This window comes from Lissotriton vulgaris, chromosome 6 (genome assembly GCF_964263255.1).
Source record: "Lissotriton vulgaris chromosome 6, aLisVul1.2, whole genome shotgun sequence".
Taxonomy (NCBI): domain Eukaryota; kingdom Metazoa; phylum Chordata; class Amphibia; order Caudata; family Salamandridae; genus Lissotriton; species Lissotriton vulgaris.
The window spans coordinates 1,544,696,126-1,544,709,009 of NC_141694.1; the positions used below are offsets into that span (position 1 = coordinate 1,544,696,126).

General features: G+C 49.8%; 1 protein-coding gene across 1 annotated transcript in view; it reads left to right on the plus strand.

The window, feature by feature from the left end:
• Positions 1 to 244: 244 nt before the first annotated feature.
• Positions 245 to 12,884, plus strand: part of ISM1 (isthmin 1) — a 197,948-nt gene continuing 185,308 nt past the window's right edge. The window contains exon 1 of the mRNA XM_086927722.1: positions 245 to 1,140. Within this exon, the coding sequence (XP_086783848.1) occupies positions 1,024 to 1,140 (117 nt within the window). The 5' untranslated portion in view covers positions 245 to 1,023. The remainder of the gene's footprint in view (positions 1,141 to 12,884) is intronic.

A 12,884-nucleotide genomic window follows, 5' to 3' on the forward strand; every position in this document is an offset into this window, starting at 1 on the left:
ACCAGAGATGCCGGATTGTGGGCGACACTTTAGAGTTTTGGATGCACCACTGCCCGCGGAGAGACTGTGCTGAGAGATGTGAAGTCACTGGCGCGCGAGGGGCACCTAAGGCGTCTGCACCCCGGGGCTGGCCCTGATAGAAGCAGCGGGGCTTCCGCCTGCCCTCGCGGCGGGACTGGGACAGGGGGTTCAGGGGTGGGCGGGGGGAGGCGGCCAGCAGCATGCCCGAAGAGGGCGGGGAGTACAAAACCAGGAGAGGTGGCGCCCCCCATAAACACAAACTCGGCCAGAGAGCGACCTACGCACACTGAGGGCGGTGAGGAGGCTGCAGACCCCGCGGCGGCTCACTGAGGAGGAACCCGAGGGTGGGGAGCCTGGAGCAGCGGCCACGGGAGCCCACACTACCTGCCTTCGGCGTCCGTCACCTGAGAAGTTCCTGTGGTCACCTGAGGAAGGGGGCGCGAGGGAGCCCAGCTGCGGGCGCAGGGGGAGGGTCCCCCGGGCTGCACGCCGACCCCACGCCTTGCACACACCCCCTGCCTGATAGCAGCGACCGCACTACACTCCTCCTGCCTGAGGCCGGCGTGCTCCGAGCACCTCCGGTCCGGACAGCGGGGCGGAGGCGCAGCCGGTCAGGGACAGAGGTGTCAACACCCCCGGGGTCCCGCCAGATGCCCCGGTCTGACAGATGCGCACTTAGTCTCTGATCGCCCATCTCTCCGGGTGGCTCTGGGGTTACCAACACTGTGTCCACGGACTCCACGCCGGCTGTCCCCCCGGACTCCTGCTCCGGTTCTCGGTTCTCCCTGGGGCTGGTCCCCCGACCTTCCCGCGGACTGTCCACTTTCCCCCGGAGGCTGCTCGCGGATTCCCCCGGCTGTGCCCCCTCCTGCCCCCGCGGTGGCTCCCTCTCGCTGCTGCTGCAGTGGCGGCGGCGGCTCCCCCACCTCGGACCCTGCTGCGGATGCGGAGGGCGGGGGCCCGGCCCCCGGGGGCCCCCCAAAGTCCGGCAGGATTCGCAAGATGCTGCGGCTGACGGCCGAGTTGCTGCTGCTTCTGGGACTCCTGTTGCTCACTCTACACATCACGGTGCTCAGGGGCGTCCCCGGCGGCGGCGCTGGCACCAACCACAGCACCCAGGTGAGTCTCGCGCAGCGTGGGAGCAGAGTCACAGTCCTGTCAGCTGTGCTTGTGCGACCCGCGCGCACGTGAAAAAACGCGCTGCACAGGTGCAGGTTGCTGCAAGCATGCAGGGCAGAGAAAACGTTGTGTAATGAGTTGCAGCATTTACATTGCGCTTACTACCCCAATGGGATGCAGCGTGTTGCAGTGTGGGATGATGATGTAAGTGTGCTGATAGTTTTGAACAGCTTGCAAGATCATTGGTATTTAATGTGATATAGTCTACTTAGTTGGTTACTGCACTGCTTGCTCAGCTGCAAGCATGAAGAGCAAAATACAAGATGTGCACAAACAGGCGGCTCTTGAAGCAAGAATGCATGGTTGAGGATAAGCTGCAACTATGCATGAGACTCTTGCTACAAGCATGAGGGACCGAGGATGTACATGCAACGTTTGCTGAAAAAGTGCAGAGTAAAATACAAAGATGTGCACAAACAGGCGCTTGGTGCAAGCATGCAGGGCTGAGGATAAGCTGCATACATGCAGGGGACGCGTAATGCTTATATTTAGGTAGCGGCAGGCTGCATGTACAAAGGAAGGACCCCGCTACTGTACCGACTGCTTTTCCTGGCTTCAGACATTTATGGAGCCAGTCACAGTCAGATGGGCAGGGAGGGAAACTAGTCACTTCACTTGCTGCAGACATGCAAGGGGTCACTGGAAATTAATGCTGGCGGTCAGCCATGCGGGTACGTGGGCCCCTGGTGGCAGAGTTGTGGTGGCAGTGACTGTCGGTTGACAGTCCAGCATGATTGGCTACAAGTATCCCGGGTCAGGTTCATTGGCTCCAGACATGCTTGTGGTGAAATACTTGCTGCAGGCTTGTTTGGAAGGTTGGTGGATGCAAACAAGCCAAGGGAGTACAGCACTGGCTGCATGCTAGGGAAAGACGGGGGGTGAGGGGGGTGTACTGGCTGCAGCAGACACATGTGGGGTGATGTCTGGGTACATGCCTGCATGTTGGAGGTCACTGGCTGAAACCAGGCGGCAGCAGATGTGGAGTACCCGGGGCTGTTGTATATCTTTTGAAAGGTCAGAGGCTAAAAACGCGCAGGGAGTGAGGCAGGCACTTGCTGCAGACACGCAGGGGGTCCCGTCTCCGCTCGCCCCCCAACCCCCCAGCCGAGACGGGGCCCCCTGCGTGGGGGGGGTGGGGGGGGGGGTTGGACGTCATACATGGAAGGGACACCATTGGCTGAAATTGGGGAACCTGAATCTACTAAAACTACAGGGAGGATGACACATGGTGCAGCAATTCAATTATTCATCTTCCTAACTTAAGCAACATTACAAGCAGGAGCAGTGAGCTCCAAGTCGCTACGGTTCTTTTCGCTTTGGTTTGACTAAACAACTCTTTATTTGTCAAAGCCGGCAGCAGTGTCCTCGTGTATCTGCTAAACGTGCGATCAGAGTGCTCGCCCCGCAGCTGCTCACATGTGTGTGTCCAGGCCTCCCTCCGCGGGGCTCTTCCAGTGTTTGTTATGATGTGCTCGGCTTTGATGTCTCGGCGGCTGAGCTGAGTCCTCCCACGGGCGCCCCCTGGAGGGCACTCCGGGGCACTGCAATAGCCCTGGTCCGCTCTGGTATTCTTTAGCGGGCGCGTGCTGGAAGTGACTGCTGTCTGTGCCATCTGCCTGGACCAGCGAGGGGAACATGTACGCCTTTATTTCATACGGCATGCCATAAATATCGAGTGGAACCGCAGCATGGAGTGGTTTGAAAAACGAATTTGTTAATTTCTGGTCCCTTTTTATGTTTATGGTTCCTGTGAGCTTCCTTGATAAATATGATGGCTATTTCTGGGGCACAGTTTAAATTAGTGCAGTAGTGCCGAACCAGATGCCCGAGGGACCTTTTTATTTTTTCATTAAAACCGCAACCATGTTCCTTCCTTGCATCAAGGACCCTCGCATACTGTCCACCACGATACTGGGTTATTTGTAAGACTTGGGTGCGCGTGGTTGTGCTACATACATTGTTTTCATTTCCAAGCTTTTGGGGCCATTGCCCTGCTGGAATTCTTGGATATGTTGAGGGTGTTTTCAGGATTCTGCCTCTTGTTAGCTTTGTTACATAACGAGTTGCAGACGCGGTGCTGAGTTCAGTGCCTGTTTTGTCACAGTAGGGGAAAGTTACTGGGGTGGTCGTCTTAAGACCCTCCTTTTTTCACCTCTTGAAACCCTCCAGCCTTTTTAGTGCCCTCTTGCAGTTAGTGGATGAAAAGGGGGGTTTCAGACTCGTGCACACTTGGTGAACGGGAATCCGTGCGCTCCTTCAGATTTTGCAAGATGAGGTGCTCGGCTGGCCCCTCCGACATTCAGCCTCTGACACTTGTTAGTGCCTACGTTCCCACACACGTCTCTTGTTTACATACCAGCAGTTGGGTGTGGGCGGAGCTAGGGGGTCAGAGGAAGAGGAGGAGCGGACTTAGGAAGTGGGCAGTTAGAGCAGGGACAATGCAGGGATAAGACGTGGTGAATAAAGCTCCAGTTGACATGAGTACTTGTGTCTGTGTTTCTTGTAGCAGGATGCTACAACTGGCGACGAAGGTGGGATCAGCAAAACCCACAGACCCCAGCACCTTGTGAGAATACCCTGTCCCGAGCAGCAGCCTAAATCGAGCTGTCGAGTGTGACTGAACTGCTGCTTCGACTGAAGAGGCCATCAGCAGGCAACTCGACCCCTCTGCAGATCGTGAGGGAACTGAGAGGAGAGACTGAAAAGAGCGCTGAAACGCTCGGTGCCGGAGAAGAGCCCTTCGCGCTCAAACGTGAAGCGCGCCGGCGATGTGTGCAGTGAGTGGCCCTCATAAAGACAGGAGTCGGGAGCCCACTCCGACCCTGCTAGACCCCAGAGACCTGGAATAGGTGCCCAGCGGTGGGAGAATCGCTCCCTGAAGGACCGGCTGAGGAGCGCGAATGAGCGCCGGAGAACTGGGGCCTGAATGCCCGTGATCGGAAGGAGAAAAAAACCCTCACGCCCGATGCGTGTAATTTGGGAGGGTGTCGGAGTTGAGAAGCGCGAAGAGCGCTGAGTAAGGCGGGAGCCCACCCCGGCGGCAGAAGTCAAGGAAAGCTGCCCTACCTGAAGTAGTGACTCCAGCGGTGGATCCTGGCTGCAACCGGTAAGTGGAAGCACTGAGAAATGCAGTAACTCCGGTGAAGAAACGAAAAAACGGCCGAAATCCCGTTGAAAACGAGATTCTCGCGCGGCCATCTTAGAGTCAGGCAGCTGGAAGGACATCCCTGTGAAATCTAGCGGCGGCCATCTTTAAGTCAGGCGAACAGTGGGAATAAGCATTGGCAAAGGACAAACATTGGCAAAGACCAAACAGCCATTGGCAAAGGCAACAGACATCCAAACAAGCACTGGCGACTACAAGAAACAAGCATTGGCAGAACAAACAAGCACTGGTGACTACAAGAAACAAGCATTGGCAAAACAAACAAACACTGGCGACTACAAGAGACAAACTTTGACAAAATAAATAAGCACTGGCGACTACAAGAAACAAGCATTGGCAAAATAAACAAACATTGATACATGCCAGTAAACAAGCATTGATACATGCAAATCAACGAGCATTGGTGCATGCAGAGGCAAGTGAAGCAAGCATTAGTGACTAGCAAAACAAACATTGACACATGCAAACAAACATTGGCAAATGCAAGTAAAGAATAAACAGACATTGGCAACTGTAAGTGAAGCAAGCATTGGTGACGGCAACAGTACAAACATTGACGCATGCAAACAAGCGTTGGTGCATGCAAGTGAATATTAATAAAGTGCCGAAAAAACGACAAACCAGCCCATGCAAATGCAAGAAGCAATCTAAGAAGACGAGCATTGGTGAAGGAAAGTCACCAAGCAGTGGTGCCTGTAAGGGCAAGCATTAGCCCAGAGCGAACAAACATTGACACATGCAAACAAACAAGCACTGACACGTGCAAATCAACAAACGGAAGCAAGCGTTGACAGTGACCAAACTAACACTGGGGAAGACAAGTAAACAAGCACTGGTGCAGGCAAACAATCACGTGTTGGTGCGTACAAGTCAACAAGCCTTGGTATGTGCCACTAAACAAACGCTGGTAAATGCAAAAGCAGTAAGCGAGGACAACGACACGTGGACAACATTGCACAAATCTTGGCAACCAACCAGAATAAGCACATGCTAACGCGAGAGTGTATCAATCAACAAGCACGAGCAACCACAAGAGTGACTCAACGAACAAGCAGCGACAAAACTAAGGTCAGCACGGGTGGAAACGCAAACAGGGGGATACGCAAGTGACTGTGCAGTGGCGAATGTCAGGAAGTAACGCGCGTCCGTCAAATAGAGGAGGCCACAAACAAATATAAACCACGACAAGGCATAAGTAATTACTCCCGAATCAGCAACGAGCACGAGCCAATGCGCATGTGGGGTAGCCAATGACCACACACAACAAGCAAGGGAAATCCAACATTGTCACCAACAATGGACAAGTTCAGGAATGTAACATCGACCGAATACTGAAGGACTAGTGAGCAAGCTCATGCTAAAACGGAAACGGAAGCACCTGAAATCCAAGGAAACATGGACAGCACACGGTCCCGCGTCTACGACCGGTCAGGACTTCTTTCTCTCAGGGCGGGAGGAGACGTAACTCAATGCTTCAATCCACATCTTGAAGTATCGCCCCCAGTGGCACAGAGTGACGATTGGATTCAGGACCTCAAACGGCACTGGTGGCTGGAAGCATTGGACGATTTCTTGAAAGCCAACGGTGAGCAAAGGGAAAGAAAATGTCTACTGTTACTCCTCCGTCTGGTGGGTCCCGGGGGCCGATGCCCAATTAGAACATTTTCCAAGGAAGAAGCAGACACTTATGACAAACTCCAAGAGGAACTCCATGCCCATCTCAATGCACAGGCAGAGGTAGATCACAATCGCATGGTCTTCAACACGGCACGGCAGGAACCAGGCGAACCATTGCCACATTTCATCATTCGGTTGCAAAGTCTGGTTCAAGGCTGTCATTTCAACACGTTTACGAATGAGGATGCTGTTCGGCTCAGAATAATCGAAGGCTGTGAAAACCCCGAAACAAGCCGCAAGATACTTAGAGGACATTGGTCGCTAAAAGAAATTATCAAGAAAGCTGAAATTGGGATGCACGTCCAGACAAGAGGCAAATGGAGGGATGTGCATCTGAGTACAAAACTTCGAAATACCTGGGAAGAGAGAACCCAGAATTCCAACAACCACAAAAAGAGAGAGAGAGAAGGCAGGCCAGAGAAAAGACAAAAAAGACAGCGGAGGAGGCACAGTAACATGGAATGCTCAGAGTCAGACTACTCAGCGTCTGGCGACTCGGAGAGAACCAAAGAATACTCGGAGTCACCCCGGAATCATCCATCCTCCAGGAGTCCCTCAAGAAGTCAGTCACCGCACAACACACGTCACTCTGACAAAGAGGGAGCGTCCAGTGGGACAGACTGCACTCCTGGGCGAAACGACATTCTGCACAACCAGTGGGGGAGAGAGACAAACAATAGGAGGAGCGGCAGTGATCAAGACAGGAAATCGACGTTGGAACATCAATCACCAAGGGGCAAAGATAAGCCCGAGGAAACAGCTAGCAGAAGGATGCACCCCCCACCGATCAGAGACACTAGATCACCAAACAAATGGAGAGGAAAAGACCCACACAGTCATGGGCCTCAAAGCATCCCTGGGCCCCGCGACAACATAGAAACAGAGCGTGGATGGGTAACATCAGACGAGGAGAACGAAGAGGCAACCGCCTGGGATCACGCGCAAGGAACAAGCGCGGAATCCTCAAACAATCTCCCAAATGAGACAACCGTGAAAATGTTACGACACAGACACACGAAGAAGCCTTGCAAAGACAATTCCGAGACGGAAAGCAGCTCGTCACGGACTACCCGGTTCCGAAGACCACCGGGTAAGACATTCCCAAAGGAGCACTCACAGGGGAGACTAACGGAGCACCCCTCTGATTCAGAGAGCATGTCGGTCCGATCCTTTGAATCAGGAGAATCGTGGTCCCGACAACGACCACACGCAACAGTTTTAAAGAAACATTCTCAGCGGGAAGTGAGTGAGGACCCCTCTGACTTAGATAACATCTCGGTCCGATCCGTTGAGTCGACAGAATCGTGGTCCCGACAACGGCCATGGCGCCAAGCACCTGAACACATCAGCGAACCAAGGGACGCTTTTCCCGTTCAGAACAACGTGTCTAGCCCTAATGACAATGCACACTCGATTACTCCACCAGACAACCTGCCACATCGAGCACCGGTGCCTTACGACGCAAAGACTACACCGTCACCCCGGGTAGGGGCAGAAAGACTGACTCGAAGGTCCTGGTCCTGGTCCCACAAAGGGGAAACAGATATCGTGGCCAGTAGCACTCAAATAAGGATGGACCAACCAGTTGATCCGCAAAGGAAGTCGGGCACGCCCGGAGAGCCAAGTCATCATCAGACAAGAACGAAACACACAACTACCCAGCCGGTTCCAAGGTTTGTTTGGATCAGGTGCGAGCAGGAGTGGGAGAAGCAACCCGAGGCAACCACTCAATCTCCGAGTCATACCAAGATGGCCTCCCCAGGTCATACTTCACCGGCTGGCATCCCAGACTCTAAACAGGAAGACAGTGTTGGTCTCGACCTGACAAGGCAAAATGAAGCGAAAACACATACAGACACTTGGAAGGGAACTAAAGTAACATCCCCGTGGAAAAGAGGCCGAGCGTCACGTGAGCGAGAGTCACAATGGGGGACAGACTGCCGATATCAAACTGAGCTCACCGGAGGCACCCCAGACATTGAAGGCCCCATCCCTCCAGACATCCACAACCGAGCTTGTCCAGTCAAAGACGAACCATTGGCGAATACTTATCACGACATACGTCCATCCCAGAGACTGATAGTGGAGATGGACTGAGAAGTCAGTTTATTTGTTTGTTTTGTTACAAAGGGGGGAGATGTTGTGAAGTCAGCATACCAGCAGTTGGGTGTGGGCGGAGCTAGGGGGTCAGAGGAAGAGGAGGAGCGGACTTAGGAAGTGGGCAGTTAGAGCAGGGACAATGCAGGGATAAGACGTGGTGAATAAAGCTCCAGTTGACATGAGTACTTGTGTCTGTGTTTCTTGTAGCAGGATGCTACACCAGGGAGCGGCTCTTCTCCAGCCAAGGTGTTATGGGTTAAACAGGCCCTTACCTAAACCACGAGCCGATGAATGATTCCTTTGATGGGGACTTTTATTCCCACGGGACACTTTCGTGGAACATTTATGTTGGCGTCGACTACCGCTTGGCTGGGACAGTGCCCCCCAGGCAGCCATATTTATTAAGGAGGGCAAACTCCGGAAGGGCACATTACAGGGCATATTACAGCCCTGCATCTTTGTAAATAACACTCGTGCGTCGTGCCTGGCACCGCACGGGGAGGCTGTGGTGAGCCGCTGCAGCTCCATGGCGTCTGGTGCAGCTTGCGCGAGTGGATTTATTTTGGAGGGTGGGTGGGGGGACTTTATGAGGGTTTCTTAAGTTTCAGCTAGACAGAGAACTTTTACCGCGTGATTCTCCGCAGTGCGAGTCTCTCTGCTCTCAGAATCAGACCTGCGAAGTAGCAGCACCGCCCCCACGCCCCTCCACCCCCACACACAGGGCACACGTTGTGCCCTAAACAAATAAGCGAGGCAGCTAACCAGTTGGGTAGTATGCTTGTGACATCAGGGCGCATGACTTCGCAGGTGGCGTCACAGAAAGTGGCATTACAACCCATGACTTTACAGGAACTGACATTGCGATAAATTGCATCTGACCGTACACATGTTTAGTATGTCTGTCATGAGTACATTTGAGATCGTTACAATATTTAACAAATGGGATTTTGCAGTGGGGTTGTGCCCATAAAAGTGACGCAATTTATACATTTATTTCTCTACCACAAAGAAATTGGCAACAAAGAGAAACATGGCAGTAAATCTATTCTTTTAATTGGTTGCGAAGTCTGCATTTTAAAATGTGTTATGGGGTTAGCACCTTCTGCAGAGATCTTTGTGTGCCCTGTTAATCTCAGGGAATAATGATAAATGTAACATAACTCTAGAGGTTAACACATTTGCTTTAGAGATCGTTGTCTTGTCTAGTCCCAGTTGAATCAACGTATCATAGTGAGTTAATATGTCTCCTGGAAAGCACATCATGTAACATGCTGATGACAGACTTTTACTTTGTGTTACTACTTTTAACACCAAGATCGTTTTGTTACTTGTAGTTCATAAATTGTAATCTCTCTTTTTTTTTTTTTTTAATCTTTTTATTAACATTTTTTACATAATAAATGCATTCCCTCCCACCCCTCCCCCCGTCACCCTGACAAAGACCATGTCATAAAGAAATGACTTATTACATTCATAAATCTGAAATTAATACATTACGATTCGCATTTCCTAAGCATAGAAAGAGAAAAAGAAATGAACAAACCGAATACAATCATAAATGTCTCTGAATCCACAACAAGAGAGGTGCCCAGATCTGCATGCCCCTTAATCTTTTTTAGCTCCTTTGTTCCTATAGATTGCCATTTCCAGACTGCAGGTCGCTAATAGTCTAGCCCTCCATTGTTGGAATGCCGGTGGGTTAGGATCTAGCCATGCAGAGGCAATACTAAGTCGGAATATTGCCATAGCCACAAATATCAATCCCTGTATGTTTAACTGCTGTTCACCATTCGCTACCCCCAGCATGATTTCCTCTGTTGAAACTTCTACTCTTGTTTGGCATACTTCAGAAAGAAATTCTGACATATCTTTAATCAAGCCCGAGAGCATGTTACAAGTGGCAAACATATGAACAATATCAGCCCCATAGAGTGCACAGCGAGGACACGTAGTTCCCTTCTCTGTCCCCCATTTGGCGATTTTCTTAGGTGTGTAATACAGGAAAAAAAAGTTTTATAAAATTGTGCTTGTAGCTTTATCGACATTAACGAGTTTTGGGCTAAATCATAAGCCATGCGGGGGATTGTAATATGGACTCCCAGCAGAGCCTGCCAAGCAGTGCATTGTTTATCCATATAATCTGGGGAGGCTAGATTCAATATTTCATAAATATCACCAATCCTGGGGGTAATTTCTTTACATAAATTATCAATCAATTGATTATTCTGAAAATTCTCCCGCCCGCCAGTTTTCTTTAATAAGAAATCCCTGACCTGCAGAAACTTAAAGAAGTCCCTATGGCTAATATTATATTCCTCATGTAGGTCTTCAAACATCTTGAGACAGCCTTGTTTATAAAAACAGCCCAGCTGCACCACCCCTACCGAGGCCCATCTGTTCATACAGCTATCGTGAAATATAGGGGGTAGATCGTTATTGCTGTTCACTGGCGTATAAAATGAAAATCGCCCCAACCCCAAAATCTTACAGACATTACACCATACTTTATAAACCCCTACAATAGTTTTAAACTTGACTTTCTTAAAGTAGCTATCGTTGGTATGTCGCCAAAAACAACCAGCGCAATCTTCTCCTAGTATAAGTTCTTGAGGTGACGGGATCTCTAGGCTAATACCATCAAGTGAAATCAGTTTAACGTAATATTTCAGGACGGTGGCCCATTAATACAGCTTAAAGTTAGGTAGAGATAACCCTCCTCTTTCCTTTGGTAATACCAGCCGATTAAGGGCCCTTCGGGGTTTCTTATATCCCCAACTAAAGCTTGAAAGCATAGATTCAATAATCCTAAAGATTTTGGGGGAGAACTCAAGGCAAATGGTCCTGAAGAAGTATAAAAAACGGGGCAAAAAAAGCATCTTAATCAGATTACAGCGGCCCCCTATGGTCAAATGTAGGTTATCCAGTCGGGCCAACTCTTTCTTAGTACGAGAGATCAATGGGTTTAGGTTGATATCCACAATATTTTGAATTTTTGCACTTATTGTAACACCTAGGTAAACAGCCTCCTCCGTCACTCTTGCATCTGCCATCACAATCTTATTATTGAGTACAATCTGGGTTTTGTTGGAGTTCAATTTATATCCAGATACTAATCCGTATAGGTGTGCCTCTTCTTCAATCACTGGCATGGCTAAATTAGGATCTCTAGTGACAAGCGCAATATCATCGGCGTAGGCCAAAATTTTTGTGTTATAATTACGTATTTGAATCGGTGGTATAGATACACAATTGTCTAACCACCGAATAAAAGGATCAATATAGATTGCGAACAACAAAGGTGAGCATGGGCAACCCTGTCTGGTTCCTCTTGTGATCGCAAAATTCTCTGACAGGAGCCCATTAACCAATACTTTAGAGAGATTACAATGCTAAAATTGTAATCTCTCTAATATAGAACAGTGAGCTATGAAAGACATGTGATTCCTACACCTTGTAACCCTCGTTGTTTTATGTAACACATTCTGTACATTGATTTATACACATATGATCTATTGTCATATAATGTCTATGTGTGATGTAAAGCAATTTGACACACAGCGTTGTGCTGAGTAGTGCTATAAAAGAAATTAAACAAAGTAGTGGTATTTAAATTATTTGTGTTAAAAATTGGACATAACAACACATCTAACCTTCTTACAGTGCATGCATATCTCTTATTCACAGGGACTAAACAAGTCAAATTAATGTCTCTCTTAAGTAGCTGTGAAGTGATAGCCAGCTGTGTGTCTGTTTCCCCTCCATTGCTTTTGCATCTAGGTGTGAGGCTCCAGATAGTTCCCAGCTAGGATCCTTGAACAAAAGGAGGCTTGATGGCCCCTTAACTTCGGCCTTTGTTTTGAGCCCAGCTGGAATTTGAAATCACAAAGTCCCCTTGCCCTGCACTTTGCTGGAAGGAAAGCGGACAAGTGCAGGTGCCACTGAATGCATCCACACATTCAGCATATTTCAGTGGGGCACAACTTCTTGGCAGGGTAGGCGGCGTCCTCCCAGTGAAAATAGTGAGTAGACGCAGCCTACCCTTGTGTACCCATGACGTGCCCTGCACTCACCTAAGGTTGACAACAAGATAGCATGAGCGCAAAATTTCCCCTCACAGAACAGGCCAAGCACGGCATCAACAGTGCAAACCTCCATCCCTCACACCAGATATACTGTCCGGTAGGAGCACTGCAAATTTCTTTCCTCACAGAACAGTCCCTTATGTCACCAGCATTGCAAATATCCATTCCTCACACTAGATGCTCTTTACCAAAGGAGCAATGATCCCTTCCTCAGAGCAGGCCCAGCAAGGGCATCATAAGTGCAAGCTCCTTCTTGCAGAACAGATCTACTACAGCAGCACTCCACCCTTTAATCATACAAGATGTTACAGCATCCTATCATTAGTGCAGCCTCATCCCAAAGAACGGGTACAGCACAGCAGTAGCACCGTGAGTTTCCTTCTTCACAGAACAGGTACAGCACATCAGTAGTACTGCAAGCAGTAGTGACTGCTACAGGACAGTAGTGAAGGGGAGAAGGAGGGGTTAAAAGAAAAAAGAATAGGGAAAAAAAAAAATTTCACTTACCGGCTGCCCGTCACCTCTTCTTCGTCCTCTTCGGTCAATGTAGTAGCACACAGGATCCCAGACTCCCCTAAGCCAATCACAAAGCATTGTGATTGGTCTGAGCAGCCTGGCTCGGCACTCAGGCATCTAATGGGAGCCTGTGCATGTTCTCC